At 53.7% G+C, this 22,249-nt stretch overlaps 1 protein-coding gene and 1 pseudogene across 3 annotated transcripts in view; one reads left to right on the top strand and one right to left on the bottom strand.

Moving 5' to 3' along the window:
* Cachd1 (cache domain containing 1) overlaps positions 1-15,594 on the bottom strand; it is a 174,720-nt gene extending 159,126 nt beyond the window's left edge. For 2 of the 3 annotated variants that reach the window (XM_013071000.3, XM_021255596.2), the window contains exon 1: positions 15,240-15,594. In XM_013071000.3, coding sequence (XP_012926454.2) covers positions 15,240-15,404 — 165 coding nt within the window. In that variant the 5' untranslated portion in view covers positions 15,405-15,594. Of the gene's footprint in view, positions 1-11,138; positions 15,121-15,239 lie in introns of those variants that run through there. The other variant, XM_087212846.1, reaches the window with a different exon arrangement.
* Positions 9,359-9,441, top strand: LOC147827570 (U4 spliceosomal RNA; annotated as a pseudogene).
* Positions 15,595-22,249: the final 6,655 nt, after the last annotated feature.

Below are 22,249 nucleotides of genomic sequence, written 5' to 3'. Positions count from 1 at the left end.
AGGGTCTCTCTATCTAGTGCAGGTTGCCCTCAAACTTACAGGATCCTCCTGCCTCATCCTCCCAAGTGCTGGGATGACAGGTGTGGCCACCATGCCCGGCTCACTTTGCGATTCTCTTGCAGGAACATTTACAGACTGTAGCGCAGCCAAGTGACTTGGCTTCTCCAACGCCCACTTTCTTCACCCGCCGGACAGGGATTTTATCCTATCAAAGGGCGGTGTGACGCCCTAAGGAAAAAACACGTGTAAAAGCGCATCTGGCAGGCGTGGTGGCGCACACCTGTCATCCTAACACTCAGGAGGCTGAAGCAGGAGGATTAAAAAAAAACTAAAACTAAAAACAGAAGAACAATGCGAGAGGTTGGCTTGAAATCCAGGTTTCTCTAACCAGGCTCCCATGGCTGATCAGGAACTGGGTCTGCTTTTACAGCCTCTGGGAAAAGGTTGCCCCCCACCTGGAAATGAGCTTGGAGCCAGGGCACTGCCGCCCAGGGGTCACCGGGATGTCCAGGTCTCTGGCTCCCGAGGGGAGGCCACAGCTTGTTGCTGAAAGCACATCTGCAAGGCCACCAAAGGTCAACGGTGTCCTGGGCCTGGCCATGGGGGAGGCTGAGGCACAAAAGCAACCACAGGCCAGGCCGAGGCTGACGGGACCCGTGGGGGGCAGAAGCAGCCTCCAGGCCGAGGCGTCTGCACCCAGACGCGCGACCACGCACCCCACTGTCCCCGTCCTGGCTGACACCACACAGCGCCCGGGCGCCCGGCCAGCAGGAGGAACCGAGCTCGGGAAATGGGGTCTTCCTTGCTCCGATGTTTACTGAATTTTCCTGCTCCCACTGTTTTAGGATGAGAATCATTTGTACACTTCTTCTCTTGTGTTTGTTTTTCAGTGGCAGGGATTGAACCCGGGAGCTCATGGGAGGCAGAGGCAAGGGCCCAGCACTCCTCGGCCCGGCCCCCAGTTCCCAAGGCACTGGATGAGTCACAGCTGCTTCCGGGAGAGCACATTCAGACCTCTTAGAGAATAAATGGCAGTCTGGTGTCTACAGGGATAATTTTTACTTCAGTCTCATAACTGAGAGAACCAATGTTTAAAGTCAAATTCTAGCCTGGCATGTAAACTTCTCAAAAACCATTTAATAAAACCCAATAAAATTTGTATTTATGTTCAGGCTGGGGTGTAGCTCAGTGGCACCGCGCCTGCCTCGCAGGTGCAAGGTCCTGAGCTCGATCCTCAGCCCCCCTCAAAAATTTGTATTTATGTTCATTTAAAAATTCATTTATTTTCAACAACTAATAGCTGCAAACTGCTTAAAAGCCATACCCTCAAGTGGTAATTCTGTCGGGAATGTTCCTAAACATCATCAGGGGGCAGAGACAAGCTGAGCAAGAAGCTACAGATGGACAGAGAAGCTGGTCAGAAAACTGAAACTTGCAAAACACAAATTCTAAACTATCTGCTAGAGGGCGTGGTGGGACAAGCCTGTAATTCCAAGACCTTGGGGCTGAGGAGGAGGATCGCAAATTCCAGCCCACCTTGCACAATTTAGTAAAATAGTGAGACCATCTCAAAATGAGAGGAGTTTATAAAGCACTGAGGATGTAGCTCGGTGAGAAGGCTCCAGGTTCAGTCCCTAGCACTTAAAAAAAAAGCCACAATTCTAGCCTGGTGTGCAGGCGCATGCCTGGAATTCCAGAACTCAGGAGGCTGAGGCAGGAGGATCGCTGCAAATTCGAGGCCAGCCTGGGCTACATAGTGGGTTCAGGGCCAGCCTGCACTACATAGTGAGACTTTGTCTCAAAAACACATAATTCTGTCTACAAGACAAAATACGTTGTTAAGCTGTATCTGTAATAACATGCTTATGAAACGTAACCAGGCCACACACAGCACAGGCAATTCCAAACCACAATTACTTCACAAAAAGTAAAAATTATATTCTAATCTATGAAGCACTGGAATTGCCTTTGAAACCGACTGGCTTGGGCTCTTCTGCTGACCGAATGCAGGCTCGGAGACATCCCGGCACCTCGGCCTCTGGGTCCCTGTGTGACAGGGTCGCAGGAAGCAGCCACAGCCAGCCTGCAGAGCGGGCGTTCACGCATAAGCTCTGAGAGCTCAGAGTCCCCTCCAAAGCAGACTCCACACTGGAGCCACCTCATCCACATCTCGGCTTAGCCTTGAGTACTCGGGACACTGGTGGTCTACAGGCGGGCAAAACCATGGAAAAGCCTTTTTTTCTAGCACAATGTTGAACATTCAGCACACACACAGAGGGGCATTTTGCAAACACAACAGTATGTGAACACCCAAAACCCAGTACCCTAAAACGCTGGTGGCCGTGGCTCCCCGTGGGGTCCAGCATCACCAGCGAGGCCCCTACAACCCATCGCCAGCCCGGGAAAAGCTCAGCTGCAGTGTGGTTTCTACCGAATGCACATTGATTCCGCACCACCCCAAGCCAGAAAACATCCCACATCAGAACACTAAGTCGGAACTGTCTATAACCAATTCCTCCCTCAAATTTTGGTGTTGAGGATGAACCATGGGCCTCACCATGCTAGGGAAGTGCTCTCCTACTGAACTACACCCCAGCCCCCTAATTTTTTTTTTCAGGGTCTCACTATGTAGTCCAGACTGTCCTTAAACTCAGTGTGCAGCCCAAGCTGGCCTCAAACTTGCATGGATCCTCCTGCCTCGGCCTCTTGAGTGTTGGGATTACAGCTGTGCGCCACTAACCTACCATTTTTATTTTTAAAGAGCAGGGGGTTCATCATAGGTAAAACAGTAGTCACCACGATGAAATCGCTCCCTGGAGTCCACTGTCATTGGAATGGTGATAAATCCCCGGATTATGCATCGGTGGGGTATGGCTGGCCGTAGGAGGGCTGGGCTTTAGGACTGACATAAGCAAATGTCCTATTCCCGGATTCCCACAGGGTCCACTCAGGGTAAACTGAGGCACAAGGACCCTCTTCTGAAGGTGATGTGCCCCACGTGGGGCATTTCCACCTGTGAAGGCACCAGCCAGAGGTGACAGAGCCACAAGAGCGGATGGGGCAGCCGGAGAGCGCATCCGCTGCGGCCAGGTCTGGGCCCGAACTCCCAGTGGCTTTTACTTCAGCCACAGCAGCACTGACTCCCTGGCCACCAGGGGCCCAGCCTCTCCGATCCGTCAGCTCCCAGCCTCAGCGACTCTTGTCCACCCTTCAACACTCTGTCCCTGTCCCCCATAGTCCATCCAGTGCCCAGCATGCGGCTGGCGACTCAGCCTGGAGCCTGCAGGGGCCCCGTCAAGCCCACACTGCACATGATGCTTCAATTTCATCTGCAAACAGGAACTGCTGAGCCCACAGCTCTTTGGAAGATCTGGATGTCTCCTAGGCGTTGCTGCTTTTATTCCTGCCAACTGATGCTGAGTGTTGTTATTAACAAAATCCCATTTCTGCCGAGAATAACGAACGCCACTAGAAAAACTCCACTTAGGGCAGAATTTGGCACTCATGAGGAAAACAGAAAGTACGTGTGAAGACACACGCAGACACACAAACACACACTCAAACCACAGGGGAGTTCTCGGGAGTGACAGGAACACCACGAAACTGGTTGATCACAGATCAAATGTCACACACACCAACCTGCTGTTTTAGTCAATTCAACTTAAAAACAAGTGAAGGCCGGTGACTTAGCTCAGTGGTTTCGCTGCCTGCTATGCAAGCGCAAGGACCCCAGTTCGATCCCCGGTACCAAAAAAAACAAGTGAAGATTGGCTACTCCACTGGAAAAAGAAATACTAATAGAAAAAAGGCTCATAAAAACATTCAGTGCCATTTTTCACCTCGTTAAAGCTGTGAAGCCAGGCATAGTGACACACACCTGTCATCCAGCACTCAGGAGGCAGCGGCAGGAAGATCACAGTGAGTTCAGGGCCAGCCTGGCTATACTGTGAGGCCCTTTCTCAAAAAGCAAGTAAACAGAAAAGCCCACCATGAGATGCCACTTCTCACAGCTGCAGTGACAGACAGAAATGACTGCCTCTGCCTAGCCCTGGTGGGAGGACATCAACACTGGCCCCATCAGCCTCGCAGAGCTGAACATACACTGACACAGGACAGAGACCCCATACACGGGCCAGGAAGACCCGTGTGCCGGGTTTAATTTACAACACTGAGTCTCAACGCTTCCTCAGCTGGTGAGAGGACAGGGGCACCGCATTCGATGGAATAGTCCTCAGCCATAACACAGTACCGACTAGGCCAGGCAGGGCGGCGAATGCCTGGAATCCCGGCACTGTGGGAGGCTGGGGCAGGAGGATCCCAAGTTGAAGTCCTACCTGGGCAATGTAGTGAGACCCTGATTCAAATCGTAAGAGGCTGGGAGTGTAGCTCAGTGTAGAGAGCCCCTGGGTTTGATCCCCGGTGCCAAAAAGAAAAGAAGGGTAAATTTCAACTGCTTTACGCTAACTGAAAAGAGCCAGACTCCAAATGTGTGTCAGACGTGATGCTTTTATTTCATGTCCTGGAAAAGGCACAGCTGGGGCTGGAGGAGGCACCAGGGGTTTCCCGGGCATCTGGGTGGGGAGGAGCAGCCCAGGGTCCGGGTGAGGGGCACCGCCGGGGTGTGAGAGGCTGCCTTTCTCTCACTCCTGGAACCTCACTCCCGCGCCTGGGCCCGGTGCTCGCTCAGCCTCCGCAAGGGGAGCGGAGACGCCCTGGTGAGGACGGGGCGCTGAAGCCTGAGCTTGGCTGAGCAGCAGCAAGGCCCAAGAGCCGCTTCCCGGGGCTAAGGGAAGCCAGGCAGGTCTCTGTGCACAGCTGCAGCTGAGTCTCCAGACCCCAGGGCCCGGGCACTGCCCTGTAGGGAAAACAGGTTGATACCGGGCACAGGGAACCAAGGGCTGCTGCACGGCTTCCGCTGGGGGCGGATAAAAGCTCTGGATCTGGAGGGCAGTGGTGGCAGCATAAGACTATAAATGTACTCGATACCATGGGATTTCACACTTGAAAATGGTTACGGGATTTTATGTTACGTGTGTTCACCGCCATCACAAAAATAAATTTTAAAATGACCGTTGGGTGCCTTTCACAAGGACTCCATTCTAAACTGTCAAAGCTTATGAGAAAGTGGTCACTGCTGTCCTTTGTAAGAAAACAAGAGTACGTTTTATTTTACTTAAGTCTAAAAGTGAATGAAGGCAGTACGGGGAGGGGCAGGAATCTTCACCGCAGGGCTTCACCACCAGCCACAGAAATGACCCTGGCAGGTCCTCGTTTTACCAAGAAAAGGAATCATCACGAAGCACGAGTATTTTCTGAAGCACAGGTGAAGAACAAGGCAGTTACATCCGCAGCACTCCTCCCGGAGTGTTCCGGGAACCCACAGGGCTGGGCCTGTTTGTTTCAACTGGAAGAGAAGCACAGGACCAGGCTTCAGCCTGCCAGCTTCGGCCTCTCCAGGCCAGGGTCTTCACCCATTCACCTCATCAATAAAGGGCTCGGCTGGGCTGCTGGTTCACTCTGTAATCCCAGCACTCTGAGTGGCTGAGGTTCAAGTAAGACACAGAATTCAAGAGGGGAAGGGAGTTTTGGGCATGTGGCTTGGTGTGAAGCTGGCTTCAATCCTGAGTGCCAAAAATAAATGAATAAATAATACAAAGAAGAAGGCCTTGGGTTCAACCCCCCAGAAGGGAAAAAAACCCAACAACAGGCAAAAGCACTCCTAGGAAGCAGCTAGTATCTGCACACTGATGAGGAATAGCTTAGCAGCAGGCTTCTACTGGGTTCCAAAGTCCCCTCTCCCGATTGGCTCCTTCTCCTGCCCAGCCCTTCCTGATTGGTTCCTCCTCCTGCCCAACCCTCCTAATTGGCTCTTTCTTTCCATTTCCTCCTTTCTGGACCACCTAGTGTAGAGGGGTCCCTCTCACCCACCCCACCTGGTGATTTCTGAGTGATTCTAGGGGCTAGGCCCATCCCACAGGAACGCAGCGGAGAATAGCACATTGCTCCCCCAGAGAGGCAAGGCCAGAAGGGTAGGGAGGAGCTGTGTAAAGAGGGCTGAGCAAAGACTGCTTCCCCCAGTGGGGGAGATCAGCCCATTCAAAGGCCCTGGGGCAGGAGTACACTTGGGAGAGAGGGAGGGAGTAGATGTGATCCCAAAGGTGGCAGGGCCACAGAGATTTGCGCTTTTACTGGGGAGTCAAGGGAACCTTTGGAGAGGTTTATGCAGACAAATGACATGTATAACTTTTATGTCTTTGTTTGTTTTGTTAGTGCTCCCTAACTTAAAGGATTCCCTTGGCTGGGGGCAGAGATCCAATGCCTATAATCCCCATGGCTTGGGAGGCTGGGGCAGGAGGGTTGCAAGTTAAGAAGCCTGTCTCAAAATTTAAAAAAAAAATTTGTTGTTGTTGTTTTGGGATGTAGCTCAGTGCCAAGGCCCTAGGTTCAGTGACCCTCCCCAATCACACAGACAATGCCCTGGGTACTCTTTCTAAAAGAACTCCATTTCCTTCACAACACTACTCAAGAGTTACAATTTGTATTTATTTATGATTGTTTAGTGTCCATTTCCGCTAGCAGCAAATTAAGGTGTATATTCCTCCCCTAAGTTATAAAGTCCTCCCCATTCTCTTCCCATTTCTCCCCCTCTCCCTCCCGCTCTCCTTCCCTTCCTCCCCTCTTCCTTCAACTTAAACCCAAGACCAAGTGCATTACCTGGCGCACAGGATGTGTGGCTCCAAGCGGTCATACTTTTCACATAGGTCCCCATTTCTGTACTTTTAGACTCCTAAAAGCAGCTGGACTTGCTCCTCCCATAAATAATCTCAACACCAGATCCAATAATACCTATTTAGAGTCCTACAGTGCTAGAAACTGAGCTGGATACTTTTACCAGTCTCTAACAGTTTAATTCTTTTGTAGCGAGTCCAGGCCCAGACACTCCAAGTGTAGTGTAAAATGGGTACCGTTAAACAGGAAAGCCAGCTCGGGCACCTAAGAGAAAGTCACAGTCTACACTGCCAGAAGTCTGTGGTCCAGACTGTTTCCGAGCCCCTCAGGGTCCCGGCCAGCACGAAGGACACCACAGCAACACCGATTCTGAATGTCCAGGCTCCTGCACACCCCTGACTGCTTCTCCGCTGCCACTCCTGGCCGCCTTTACTGTCTAATGCAGAAGAAGATGTCCAGGACTCCACCACCTCCCGGATCTCCAGTTTAAAGCACAATGTTACAGGGCTGGGGATTTAGCTCAGCGGTGCCCTAGCCTGCCTCACAAGCATAAGACCTCGAGTTTGATCCCTGGTACCAAAACAAAACAATAAAGCACAGCGTTACGGGGTTCACAGCAGCACCAGCTCGAGCTCTCCCCAAGACAGGCAGAAGGCCAGATCCCCGTTTCACATGGCCAGAGCAGCCAACTCTGGACCAAACACTCAGTTTTCCAGGTTTCCCCCCAAAACCACCCAGGGCAGCAACAACTGTGACTGAACGAGCAGCACCTGCCAGCTTCTCCTGCAGTGGCCCCGGGCACTGCCCCTTCACAGGGGACCCCGCCCCAAGCACTGGGTGCCTGGGGTGCTGGAGGCGGATGCTGGCTCCCCAAGTCCAGGAGACAGCAAAGGTATGCACCCCAACGTAGTACAGACCTCTCCACTGAGATGTATTCGATAATCACGAAACTTTCCAAATATTCCAACCCACACATGTGTCCCTCCACTCACAGAGACATAAAACTATCCCCAAACCATTCATAAACGCTGCCCATTTACATCAGGGAATGACACACTTCTGATAGCTTTTTTTTTTTTGGTACCGGGGATCGAACTCAGGTCCTTGCGCTTGTAAGGCAGGCGGCGGAACCACTGAGCGAAATCCTCGGCCCCCGATAGCTTTTTTATGGTTACATACCAACCAACAGCTGCCCAGGCTTTATGGCTTCTCTATTCTTTCCTCATAAAAACATCCTCACTTTATTTCCAAGTGACAGGGAAATATGTATAGAAACCATTTTCAGCAGATTATTGTATAAATGCAGTTGAGGCAGGCTGATGAATCAGTATATTCCTGAATCCTCGATGTCTGGGCATTCCTCTTTGGAATGAAGATTTCAGAAGAAGGAAGAACCTGGCTGGCCATCCTACACTCGCCTCAGTCCGTGCTGTCCCTGAAAGGCACATTATCAGCTCTGCCCTGGCTAATGTGACTGCAATTGCTTTACGCCGCAGTGGGTTTCCTCCTGCCAGTAATTCCTCCCGCCTGCCCATGACTGGCAGCTCGTCCCCTTGCATAACGCGGCACAGCTAATTATCTACCCATCCACCTTGCTGGCGCTCGCTGGCAACTTTTATCTGCACAGGGCAGCTGCCGTCCGCGTTTGAAGCGCAACGTCAGCCTCTGCTAATGCGACAAGACGCACATCACTAATGATGCCTCCGCTCTCTGAAGCGACAGCTCAAGGCCTAATTAAAAATTCACATTCGTTCTCACTGGTTTGCCGATTTTCACTGTCCTTCCGCCAGAGCCTCCAACTATCTTTTAAAGTACTCCTTACAACTTGGGTGAAAAAAAAATCCAAGGAGAATCAAGGAAAAAAAATGTGGTTCCATCTTGGGCTTTGATGGCATCTTTAAAATAACGGTTATGGTTGGAAGAGAACCAAGATATTATCATGGACAAGATAAACATTTACTGGCTTCTACTCTGCAATTACAAAAAGGCGTAACATTTCCCAGGGAAACTTTGACCCTAAGCTACTTTCTGGCCTCCCCACCTCTGGCATTTAGGTGGTGCCACCTTTCAAACTGTAATTAACTCACCGGGCTGTGTGAAGCGCTGGGGCAGAAATTCTATCTTTGAGGACAGAAAAGAGGAGGCAAGGCAAAGCGGGTCTCGGATGGCCTCTATTTAGCTTCGGCACCAAATTAAATAAACAACTGTTCCAAAGTAATAATATTATTGCAATTTACACACACAAGCATGCGCACGCACACGGAGTTCATACTCCTAATAACTAGGGAGAGAAACGTTAAGTCATGAAGCCCAATTTTAAAATAGAACTTTGCCTGAAAATTACAAGTGGACTTTCCTTTACTGGCTTTTACACAAACAAACACTAAACAACTGGTGCTGTTGTTCTCCTAAAGGTTTTACTTTTAAAAAGTGCTTTATTTTTTGATAAAAATTACATTGGCGGTGGTACAGGCCCACGATGATAAAGAGCTATGACCAGTTACAGTTGCTCCTTTGGGGCCGGGGATTTAGCTCAGTGGTTTCGCCGACTGCTGCTCGAGCGCAAGGACCCGAGTTCGATCCCCAGTACCAAAAAAAAAAAAGTTGCTCCTTTAAGAAACCCAAATTAAACTTTGTGCAGTGGCAGTATCATAGCCAATGAGGTTTATCCAAGGCGTGATTATTGCTAATAGAAACCCAAATTATAAATAAAAAGCAAAAAAGAAAAAGAGGTAATAGTAAGTAGGGAAAGAGATCTTTCTCAAAGAGGAAGGGGACCAAGAGAGGAGGGGAAGGGCATGAAAATGTAAGCATTATGCAGTGCAAACAGGCACCATAAAAATTACATCTATAAGTAAAACTAAAAAACACTAACATTTTAATAAGGCTCAATTTCTGAACTTTTGTCAGTAGCTCAGTGACTTAAGTATTTAAGTTACAGCTTAACATGAAAAATCTAGTCAGCTGTCAAATTAGATCACCGGTTTTTAATTCCCAGCCATAAAATAACTGGGCAAGGATTCTTTTCACAATCAGAGTGCATTCTATTAAGTTTGCTTTCCCAATTTAAGCAACTGAAAGAAGCGAGACCCCCACAGTAGAATACCATGAAAAGGACCAAAAGGCAGGAATCCTCGGGCCAGACTCATGGGAATCAACCACTTCCGGCCAGCGTGAGCTCAGAGCGGTGCTCTCACTTCAACTCGGTTTCCATCCTGGTCCTGGGTGAGTGAGGGTGGCGGATCCGACGGTCTCTGGGGTCCTTCCCAGCCCTTCGGACACCTGAGCTCCCAGAGTTCCAGGACAGAGGCGGGACCCAGGCCCGGCGGCGGAGCCTGGGTTCGAAGCTAGGTGCAGGAGGGAAGCCGGCCGCGCTCCTGACTGGCAGCTGTGAGCTGCTGGTGGGTCGGCATCCTGAGCCTCGCCTGCTGGCTTCCTGGCCGTCCGCTTTCTCCAGTCTCCTTTCCTTTCCTTGCAGGCCGAGGAAGCAGCTTGTTCCCGACCAGCTTTAGGCTGCTGCCAGCTAGGTGCCTTGAACCACCTGACGCGGCTGTCCCACGCCACCCGATGGGGCAGGCATGCCCGGCCACCGGGGTTCAGAGCCGCCTGGCAGTGAGACGAAGGAGCGAAGGAACTCCGGCCCCGCCTGGAGAGTTAGGCGGCTCCTTCGCATCTCACCTTCTGCGGCCGCCTTTGGGCAAGCTGTCACCCCTGGCACACTTGCTCGGAGTGCTCGATCCTCCTCACATAGCTGCATCACACTGGAAGTTAACGGACTGACGGGTAGCTCAGCGCCGACGCAGGGCCTGGCACTGAACACACTCGGGAAATACTGGAAGTAAGGCTGTGGCGAGGCTCGCACTCCGGGCCACTCACAAGGACCATCGCCAGTTCCCCTGCTGCACCCCAGCTCTGCTCCCCACAGCTGCTCCGCGGCGGATTTTCCTTCCCGGAACCCACCGAGTGGCCCTGACCCAGACACCACACCGCTGGCCCACAGGGGAGTCGGCTTTGGCCCACACTAACTCGGCAGATTTTTCCTCAATCTGAGTTAGGTGCCGACATCCTAACAATCTAGCTTCCACATCACACCCGGAAGAGCAAAGGGAAGCGACCACACTGTCTCGCACTGCTGCACGGCTAGGGGCCAGCACGCAGTGCCCTGCAGCCCACCAAAGGCTCTAGACTTGGCATCCCGGGCAGTGCCCAGACCCCACATCCTGGCGCTTCTCCCCGTACCACTTTGCCCTCCGGTTGGGTTTGCTCCCGTTAGGACAGAAGGTCACGGGAAGGAACCCGGGAGCCCACTGACACTCATCAACCCTGCTCAGGGCACCAGGAACGGGCGCCAGGTTAGGAGACGACTCGGGTCGAGCCTGGCCCTTCCTCTTGCCCCATCCCCCACTTACTGCTTATCTTGTTGCATTGGGTCCTTTCTCACTGCTGAGACTCAGTACCCAAACCCAAAGGTTGAAGAGGGGGCCTCTCCCGGCCACGCCCCCAGCGACCAGCTCCTCCAACCAGGCTTCGCCTCCACCGTCACAGTCGGCTGGGCTGTAAGCTCATCAGTGGGCTCCTCCACCACTGAGTATCAACCCCGTGATCCAGTCACCTTCCAAAGTCCAGCTATGAGCACATGAGGCTGTGCGGGACACCCGGATGGAAACCAACACGTGTGCTGCCTCTGTCCGGCTCTCATGCTTCCGGGAGAGCAGAGACCAGAGCAAATGGGTCAAACCAGGGCACGCAGCACACGCGCGCACTAAGGAGGCAGGATCCTCGCAGCCTTGCGGGGGAACAGGCTCCAAAGTGAGGCCCAGAGACCGCACCAGCAGAGACTCGGAGGGGCTTCCGCAGGGAGCCATCTGGAAGGCCTGGGGGGCTGGGGCCTAAGGCAGCAGGAGAACACACACACACCCACCCCCCGCAGTTCCGGCCCACGTGGCCACAGACAGAGGCACCAGCTACTGCTGCAGATCTGCATCCTAACACACTTTAAGCCGATATCCTCCAAAATAACTGTATTTATCAACCAAAAATTCTCCAAGCCACTGAACTAAAATACTGTTTATATTATAAAACACGAACAAATACGGAAATTAAACAGGAATGCAATTTTACAGCATTACCAACAGCAGCTGTATCACACTGAAATTCACTGACAGGACGCTCAGACCTGACACTGGGCCTGGCACAAAACACACTCGAAAATATCTGAAGGCACACTACCAGCGAGGCATTCCCACACAGGGCCAGAGACCAGCCACACCATCCTGCGCCACCAGAAGGAACCAGAAAGGTCTGGTGACTGCTGACATGGCTCCCGGCCCCTCGGACTCCCCCTGGGAGTCCCCACCGCTTCCCCACCATCACTGGGCAGGCCAAGGGCAAACGGGTGACCTCGGGACCCCCAGCTTGGGCAGGCTCTTCTGTGGTCTCCATGACCCCGACCCTGTCTCCCACCGCTGTACCCTCTGTCCAAGGCCTTGTGTCTTCTGCTCACCACCAGGTATGAGACTAAGGGCACAGGCAGGCCTTGGTCACCCACGGCCGCCACAGCCCCCAGAGTGGGACCTGTGCAGAGATGCCCAAGAGCACACGGACAAGGCCTTCTCTTTCCCTCTTTCTGGCCGGGCTAGAAAGAAGCTCCACCTGGCCCGGCCTTCCCTGGCCCATTCAGCAGCTGTTTCACCAACCTGCTGGTCCATCTGCCAAGCTCACAGTCCGTGCCCAGCCAGGAGAGCTCCTGCCGAGGCAGCACGTGGCCCAGTGCCAGCCCCTTGCTGTCCTGTAATGTTAAATGGGCCTTGTAAGTGCCTGGAGGACCGGCCCGGAGCAGACAGGCTGCTAATGGGCAGGGGGTTGTCGCTGGCCTGTTTTCCCCACGAAGACTGCCTCTTCCTAAGGGGCTATGCAGGAAGGACTGGCCACACCCTGCAGGCCCCAGAGCCCCCAGCACAGACCTCGGCACATTTCCAGTATTGATTCATTTCCCACTTCAGAGCAACAACACCCACCAACATGGCTCAGCGACAGCTCGAGGGGAACAGGCGCCTTCACAGGCACATAAAGTCCCTGAAGTCCTAAAAGCAAGTTTCCAGGAATCAGCAGTGTCCTGGCTTACAAAGGAAACCACCCAACCCAAAGGTGGCAGCCCTCGGCCCAGGTGATGCTGCTTGCTGAGAACCTGTCTCAAGAATGAAAGGATAAAGTCTCCTGGACCCAGAACCTTTCTGTCCCGGACCACAGTACTGATGCTTCCCTCCAGCAGACCACGAAGGAGAGGATGATGAGGTTTTTGGCTTTAACCAGGGATGCATGGTATCCAGGGCAGCATTCCCTGGGCACTGGCCAAGGGGGCTGTGCTAATCATTTAAAGGTTTTAAAGGTTTTGCCAGTTATTAAAAAGGTACGACGATGATGACAAACCATGAGTAGGTGGCCTCCATTAGAAAACTTCTGAAACAATTTGCAAGAGAGACCGCTTTACAAACTCTTCTTTATCACGGAGCACAAAAATGGTGTCTTGGGAAGCTGGCCTGGAAAAAAGGCTTGGTTTCTGCCTTTGTAAGGTCATCCCTCGCCGCCTGCTATGAGCTGTGTCTGCTGCCATCTGACCAGGGCACAGCAGTGGGCCTCCTCGGGGTGACTCCCACTCCACAATGGCCCGGAATTAAAAACTGTGTTTGGAGACTGTTGCCAGCAGAAGCAATCTGAGAAGTCTGAACATTGTTTCTCTCTTTCTTTCTCTTTCTTTTTCTTTCTTTCTTTCTTTCTGTCTGTCTTGAATAAGCTGGCTGACAGAAAGTTTCTCATAAAGCAAGAGGCCGTCCTGAAACCGCTTATGCAAGGTCAAATGAAAGGAGTCAATCCCTTAATCCAGGGAGCGCATTCTTTTGCTGCAAAGAGTCACAGCCTCCACACCCTCACCTTTGTGTGAAAGTCTGACCCTGCGCAGCCTCATGTCCACTCAGTGCCAGCCCCCTTGAACCCCGGACCGGCTCTGGAGCTGGAGACGCCAGGGCCCTAAGGACGGCTGCACCCTGCACCGAGGGCACTAAACCCGCTCCAACTCCACATCGGCTGCTCCAGTCCCAAGGGGCCCCAGCGGAGAATGTGAGGCTCAGGACCTTCGGTGAGAGCCAGAAACCTTACCTGCATTCGATTTTACTTTTAACAAGTATCCACCCCCCAAAAGAAAGCCCAGCAGTGGTCTCAGTTAAAGAGACCCTTCCCCACCTTCCTAGACCCAGGCAGGTGGCAGATCACTGTAGGGCTCCAGAGCAGCAACCCAAATACAGCGTGTGGAAGACACTTGCCATTTCACCAGACAAAGCCCGGGCGGCGGGAGGTCGGTTTCCACAACGAGGTCGCAAAGGTGTTAGAGAGAGGCCAGCGGGGAGGAAGCAGAGGGCCATTTGGCCACAGCCCCCCACCAGCCGGGCTTTTTTCTGAAGTGTCTCCTTTCAACAGGGAAGCCTTTTAAAACTACATTTGCTTTGGATCCCTACCTGAATGACAATGTGTTGGGATCCGATTTCACCTTTTGTCAAGGACAGGGTGAGAAAGGGAGAGGGCCGTCAGCATCTTAGAAAAAGCAGGCCCTCGGCTTCCAGAGGAAGGAGGAGGCCCCCAGACTCCTCAGCCAGCCCCAGAGAGGAGCTGGGGTGGCAAATGCTGCCTAATCCCAAGAGCAAAGCCCCAAATTGCAATGCACTCAGTCGCTTTTACTTAGCACTCGGTGCAGGAACATAACTGCTTGTGCTCTGAAGAGAAAAGAAAACTCAGTTTCCACCTCCTTGAAGTCACTGCTAGGAACTCGGCAACAGTGAGTAAGGAGAAGGCGCATATGGAAAAAATTATAACTGAATCTAAACCTGCGCGACCTGCAGAGAGAGGGATAAATGACGGATCTCACAAGCTTGTCTATTATTATGCAAATGAAGAAAACCCGACTCTATTGCACTTCAGGGCCTGGTGTCTGCAAATAATGTAAAATTACCTTGCAAGCAAACGCTCTACTCCGCCTCCCTCTCCCTTAAATTCAATGCATCATTTTTTTAAAACCCAGTCGTCACCGGCACAGGGAAAAAGGTCCGTGGAAGCTGCTTTGGGAAAACTGCATCCTTCTGGGAGGGTCGGGGTGGGGGGTTAAAAACACAGAAAGGGGAAGGCGTCGGAAATCTCGTCCCACGGCGGCCGGAAGGAGCCCTCGCGTGGGCGGCGAGGCGGTCACCGGGCACAATCAGAAGCCGACGGAGGCCCCGCTGCTCCGCTCTTCCCCGCGAGGTCGCGCCCGCCGCTGCCACCGGGCGGGCCTCCCCGGCGCGAGGGCTGAGGCCGCGCGTGGAGCGTGGCCAGGTCCCGGCGGTAGCCGGCGCGGGTCGAGCAGGCGGCAACAAAGGCGGGCCGGGGCAGCCCAGGCCGGGCCAGGCCGGGCCGGGCCTCGGGGCCGGGCCTCGGGGCCGGGCCGGGACGGGACAAAGGGGAGCGGGACGCTCGGCTCCTACCTGCATGGTGACGACCCCTAGCTCCTCGGCCGCCAGCCTGCGCATCTGGCCGGCCAGCACGCGCGCCTCTTCCAGGACGGAGAAGTCGGCCTCGGTCCCCGCGCCCAGCAGCGCGCACGCGGCCAGGCACAGCAGCCCGAGGCGGGGCCGCGCCGCGCGGGCCATGGTGCGCCGGGGCCCGCAGAAGGCCGAGGCGGGGGTGTCTCCGGGTCCCGACGCAGGAGGCAGAGGCGGGGGACTCCCGGTCCCCGCCGGGACGGGCGGCCGGACACCCTCGCCCCGCGAGCTAGAAAGCGAGCGAGCGCGGGCAGAGCGTCCAGGCCACCACGCTGCGCCGCCGCGCGCACTTCCCGGCCCCGCGCGCGGCGATTTATGGAGCGGGAGGGGGCGGGGCAAGGGCGGGGACACCGGGCGGCCCCGCCCACACGGACCCGCCGCGCCGGGCGGTGCCGGACGCCGGACCCGGGCCCGCCCCCTGCTCGGGCCGGGCGGCTGGGACCCCGGGCTCTTGCCCGCAGGATCCGCCAGGTTCCAGCATGGTGGTGTCGCCGGCCCCGTCCACGCCCGGCCTGCGGGGTCGACGGCAACAACAGCTCCCCCTGTCGTGACCCGCGCCCCGCCCCGCCCCTTCACCCGGGACGGCGCGGGACGCCAGGCTGACCCGAACTCGAGGGAACAGAGACTGAGGCCGAGGGAACAGAGACTGAGGCCTAGGGAAGCGGAGTGGACTGCGGGTCACCCAGGGGAGCGGTCAGACCCAGGACGAGCACTAGCCCTACCTTCCGTCTCGCGTGGAAATGAGCCATCTGATGGCATCAAAAGCAAAAACCAGAAACTGAGCCAAACCGAGCTCCACCACGCCCACCGTCCTCCCAGGCCCCAGCAGAGGGGTGGCCCTGACTCCCGGCCCAGCCAGGCCACCAGGGTCTCACCTGTCGGAAGCTCCTGGAGCAGGTGAAAGGTACTGTGTGTGCGTGTGTGTACCTGTATGTGCGTGTGCGCGTGTGTACGGCAGCCTTGCTCCCTCCCCCAGGCTCTGGGTCCGCTGTCCATAGCTCCCCTGCCCCAGGCCACGTCCTGGAAGGGGTAGCAGGTCTGGAACCAGGCTTCCTGCTCTCATTCCTCAGAGAACCCTTCTTCATTCTCTCGTCCTGCTATGTAAAAAACTCGTCTTCTCCCAAAGCCGACCCTGGCCCGTCCTGCTCATTGGAATCATTTCTCTGCTCGGCATCTCTCAGGCACCGCGGTCTCTGCTGCTGAGTAAAATCTTCCTTCTCTTCTCCGCTCTCACTGCGCCCGTGACAGGGCGTCTGCAGGGCCACTGGGGACCTGGGAGTTGGCTTTGTACAGCAGGACTGCGGCGGCTCTCTGAGCCCGGGCCATCCCTTCTCCACACATCGTCCACACGAGCACATAGTAGGTTCTGCAGAAACGATTCTCGAATTAATAACAGGAGTAGGACCTATAGGGCTATCTCCTGGCCTGATAGCTGTGCTGGTAGTCACTGGCAATAATTCTAAACGTCTGTGTTTCGCTGCTACACACTTGCACATGATAGTTAATCGCCAAGATGAGACATATTAGTCCATGTGGTAAATGGAAGAGCAAAACAAAACAAGAATAACTGCTAACGTTACTGGTTGTTTTGTGTTGGATTCTTTGAGGTCGCCATCACTTGCCAACACGCGTCTCTCCACGGTTCTTAAAGTCCTGGACGGCTTCTCCTTCATTGCCCACCCCTGATATTTGGTGTCTCTTAGTTCTTGTTCCTCGGGGTTCCAGTCCTATGTACTGTTTTTAACTCTAAGGTTCTTTTCGATCATTCATCTGCCCTCACGCTTTCCACCTTCACCCCAGCGCTAGGGCATGCTTGTAGACAAAGTGCAGCCTCCCCAGAGCTGTGTCTGTCTCCGCCTCTGCTGCTCAGATGCTCCCGGTGGGTAACCCAGAGCCAGCCGCACCTGTGCCAAAGCTCCCACTGCTTTCTCTCCACTCAGTCCGCAGAGACCTGTGCGACCTCAGGCCTGGGTGGTGCCTGCCGCTGTCCAGGCTGGGAAGCTCGCTGTCTGTCCACCCAGCCCAGGCTGTGAGCGCAGCCTGCGTGCACAGGAACCCGTGTCCCCCTGAGCCTCCACTCTGTCCACCGCCCTGTCACTCCAGTGTCTACCCTAACCCCCTCGAAGATGAGCTCTCCTCGATGAATTCCCAGCTCCCTGGTGGTATCAGCCCCGAGGGCACTGTCCTGCTTGTCAGAGCCTTACCCTGCTCTCCACCTGTCTGCCCTGTCACCTAAGCGTCACTTCCTCAAGGCCTGCTGTGACACCTACCTTGTTCCTCCTTTGATGCCCCAAGCTCCTGGTTCTCCTGGCACTGAATATACCCCCCCCCGCATTTAATTGCCATTGACCACTTGACAGCCTTGTGTTCTCCCCATGACGTTTCTCAGACTGCAGTCCACCAGCCACCTTAGCCTCGGTGCTCAGGACATGGGAGGAAGATGGGGCCGTGATTCCTATCATGTATGTAGCAGGAATGTTCAGCCACAGACGTAACACACACACACTCAGACAGATGTGCATATATATCTGGCTACTATGTCACAGGTACAGAGCTGTGTGTGTACGGTGTGTGTGTGTGTGTGTGTGTGTGTGTGTGTGTGTGTACGGTCATGTACACACACACAGTTACCAGCAAGGCATCTAAGAGTGTGGTGGTCCTAGCGGCTTCGGCCCCAGGTCTGGATCCCAGCAGCAGTGCCTACGAGATGTGGCGCTTGTGCCATGCATGACTCTCCTCACCTTCTTTCTTCACGTGCACCATGTAAACTGTGCCAGCCAGGGCTTTGGGAAGAGACCCATACAGCACCTCACACAGCGCCTCGCACGGCGCCTGGCACACTCGGGGAAGCAAAGGTGCATGAGTAAGAAAAACAACCCGACACAGGGCGGGAGGAGGACCGAACTGTGGCCTGTCACAGAAACTGTCGCCAGGACCCCAAACAAACTGGACTCTCATTACAATCCAGTCTCCGTGGACTAATGGGCTCTCCCTCCTCATCATCTTCACCTGGCTCTAAGGGTCAAGTCTGAGCATCGACTCTGTCCAAAGAGGACATTGTCAGCTGTGCAACTATTTGAACTGTGAAATGACAACACCAACAACAAGCTAATGAGAGAGTCACAGCGGCCCGGAGCTCCACAGCCCACCCTGGGCCTTGTCCGGTGGCCCTGGCTTCTCCCTGGGGCTCCTGCAGCCCTCAGCTGTGCCCAAGTCACCAGCCGGCTCCTTGCCTACTTCCTCTCTGATGCCCGGCAGTGCAGAACTGCAGATGTTTCCCACCCTCGTGCCTCTCCAGGTGTGCCCTGTCCACCCGCTGCAGGACCGCTGTGCACCTGTCCACTGCCACGGAGTCAAGCACAGTTTCACACCCAGGGGAGAAACCCAAGAAATGCTGGGCCAGAGAGGGAGGAAAAGACTGGGAAAAGCCAAGAATCAGCCCCACGCAGGAAGCCACACTCCCGCCTTGCTCTTTGGCTGCTAAGGAAAGGACCCAGGTGACCTCGTGGCACGGCCGCTCGTCTGTCCTGAAGGCAGGATGCCACTCTGCTGTCAGGTCGCCTGGTGGGACTCCTTGGCAAGTTGTTCCCAGAAAAAACCCCTGTCAGGGTGAGGAACTCAGGCCGACTTCCCAACACGGGGTGTGGGAGCCTCCAAGCCTCCAGAGGGCCCTTTGTGTGCTCCGCACTGGACGTAAGGCCCAAGTGAGCCGCAGAGGCTCGGCATGGCACTGCTCGGAGCAATAGCTGGCTGCAGACTACCACGGGGACCCGGGAGCTCAGGAAAACAGAACCAGGGACTCCCAGAGCAGACATCAGCACTCGCTCGTTAGCCTCTAGCAGACTGCAGTGTGATTTATTGTTAAATAAGTGGAAATGGTCCAGACTGAACCCAGAACAAGGCCTTCCTTGCTTTCCACATTCCTCCACTTCCATGTGCTTCCCGACCAGAGCTGGGAAAGGCGGAATGACAGTGATAGATGTGAGACTTTTAGATGGCACCACAGGTTGAGTGTTACACTCAGCACACAGCCTATCATTTCCTGAGCTCTTACTGTGTTTCCTATACACGCTCAGATAAACCTCAGAACAGAGAAGACAAGATTGTTACAACTTCATACACGGTGAGCCAGGGATTTAGCTCAGTGGTTCCGCCCCCTGCCTCACAAGCACAAGGACCCAAGTTCGATCCCTGGTACCAAAAAACAACTTCATACACGGGGAAACTGAGGCTGGGGAAGGTAAAGGAACTTGACTAAGGTAGGCTGGCAAGCAGTGGGTCTGGTCTGAGAACCGGGTCTGTGTGACTTGAAACTCAGTGCTGCCATTCCTCTCAGGTTCCGCTCTGAATGCCCAACAGGAAAGGGAGCTGTCATAATTGTAATAACTGGTCATTTTGCTCGGTGCTGGGGATCTAAAGGTGAGAGAGGCTGGCTGCTCTGAAGAACTTTACAGTTCTGGGGAGGAGGAGGTTTTAGGACAGACAATGTCCCAGGCCTTTGGACTTGAATGTTCTTCCTGCAGACGTCTGCATCTCGCTGCCATGGGGAACTGCACAGGCTCGGGGGCTTTGCTGGGTGCCGGCAGGCGACAGACACCCAGGTTAAAGACCAAGGGCTCTGCTGCTCAGGCCGTGGCAGGCGCCAGAGCATCAGCACCCTGCCCGAGGGCCAGGTGACCCTGCCTGCATCAGGTGGGTGAAGGAGAGGACCCCCAAGTCTAGATCGCCCAAGTCTTTATAGTGAAGTCTGAACCAAAGTGCCCTTTGCCCTAGGAGGATACATCTTTGGGTTACTGGACAGAAAGCACACTTTTTCTTTGCTTTAAAGAGAGACACTGGCTCTACCTGGAAGGCCATTCACTAAACAGACATTTCAGATAACACAGTCCAGAAAAAGTGCGCGTGGTCCTTGCTCACAGGCACACACTAGTGTAAGAAACCCAGGGGACTCCCCACGCCCACCTCCTCCCTCCCTTCCTGGTCTACTGGGGACAGAACTTGGGCAGCCTTCCGCTAGGGACCCCAACCCTGTCTCTCCCCGCACCACATCCTCTGACAGAGTACAGGTGTGCTTGCTTCTTTTCTTACTTTACCATCTGACAGATTATCTGTTTGCTTACTTATTTTGTTTACTACCTAACAATACAGATGTGCTTACTTCTTTTGTTTCCTTTAAGCTCCACGATTCAGCTTGATTTTCCTGGGCTTTATCCACATGTCCTCAGTGCCTATCGAACAGTAAGTGCCCAAGAAATATCACTTGAGTTAAAGAAATACTCTAGAAAGCTCAGGAGAGGCAGTAGCGCCTGGCCGGAGGGGAGCGCCACTAATTCTAACCTCTCAGAAGGTCACTGAAGGGTCCCCAAGTGTACAGCAACTGAGAGATGTCACCAAGGATTAGCAGTCAGGCAAACAGACAAACACCCACCTTGGAGGAGAGAGAAGCTTTCCAAAACGTGCAAACACCAAAACAATTCAACAAGAAGAAAGGAGCTAGAAGAAGTTTGAGGTTCTGTAACATCGATGCCGAAAGGTGGCAAGTAAGACAGGTGGCAAAAAAAAAAAAAAAGGACCTTGGATTTGGCCAAGGGACTTGGGGATGAGGAGCCCCAGGGGAATGACATTTTAGCACGACGATGCTTCAGTTGTGTGGAGGGTGGGTTTCAGGCAGGGGCTCTACTCAGAGATTCAACTAAAGTAGAGGCTCTGAGAGATCTAAATAGTTCTAGAGAAGACATTGAGAATTCTAAGGGAGAAGAATGATGTAGATTTTTATTTTAACAACAACCACAACAAACAGAATTGTACCAGCGCTTCAGCCAAACTCCTCATGATTTTGTAATTAGCAGAATAGCAATGACTTGAGTGTAACGTAGGGAGTCATAGAAAACAAAAAACAAAATGCAAGAACGGATTCCCAGCGAGCCATTTCTGCACAGAGAAATCACAAGGCCCTTTCCGTCCATGGGCACGGTGACCCCCAGCTTAGACAGTGCACCGTGTAGTTCTTTCCATCTTGCCAAAGTTTAAAATTTTTCTAGAACTCTATTTCCAAGTAATAGGATTATAAATAAATCAGGGCAGAGCAATTGGAGTGCGAGCATCCAGGACCTGCCAGGTACTGTGCAGCTCATTCTGTGTGGGTTGCTGGCTAGGGAGAAAGGACATAGGAACACAGAGTGCGGGAGCAAGGGGAGGTGGAACCCCTAGGGTGGCTGCAGTACCAGGGAGCTGGAAAGCGGGCGAATTGCACAGGCAGTAGCTGCACAGTGACTACGCACAGTGAGAGTGCACAGTGAGACAGTGACTACACGTGGAAACAGTATCTGAGGCTGACACTCGCTGCATTGTTAGCGGCTCCTCACATGATGCTATGGATGATCTCACGTAATCCCTAACCCCCTAATAACAATAGCGGATATTTGTCAAGTCTCCCCATTTTAAATGCATTGTTTCCTTTTGTCTTTGCAAAGAGCCTGTTACATAGATCTAATCACCCCCATTTTACAGATTAGAAAACTGAGGGTTCGTGAGACCTAGTTTCTGCCCATAGCTTCAGAAGTAATAGGTGTCATTATTTAAATCCTGGCCATCCCTCTAAATGACAGCTCTGGCCTACCTCATAGTAACAGCTAAGTAGAAGATCAAATCCATTTTGCACAGAAGGAAACAAATACTCAGGGAAGTGAGGCCGTGAACATATGCATGTGGAAAAGCTGAAATTCAGGAACTTAACCCAAAGCAGCCTGAAGGATAGAAAACACTGACCGTGGAGGTTTTATATTTTACCAGTGTCATCCAGCTGGCGTGAACTTGGATCACGACACGAGTGGCTCCGTAGGACGCGGAGGCAGGTGAGATTCTGACCGAGGAGTTGTCACGCGCTCGTGCCGGGGAGCGTGCTGTGTGCTGGAGAGAGGAGAACAGACACAGGCGGGGCCGTGTGCGGGACC

This window comes from Heterocephalus glaber, unplaced genomic scaffold, assembly GCF_053883595.1.
Source record: "Heterocephalus glaber isolate CG9 unplaced genomic scaffold, H.glaber_assembly_v1.0 deba00001442, whole genome shotgun sequence".
Lineage (NCBI taxonomy): Eukaryota > Metazoa > Chordata > Mammalia > Rodentia > Bathyergidae > Heterocephalus > Heterocephalus glaber.
This window is presented reverse-complemented; position numbering and strand designations above follow the sequence as displayed.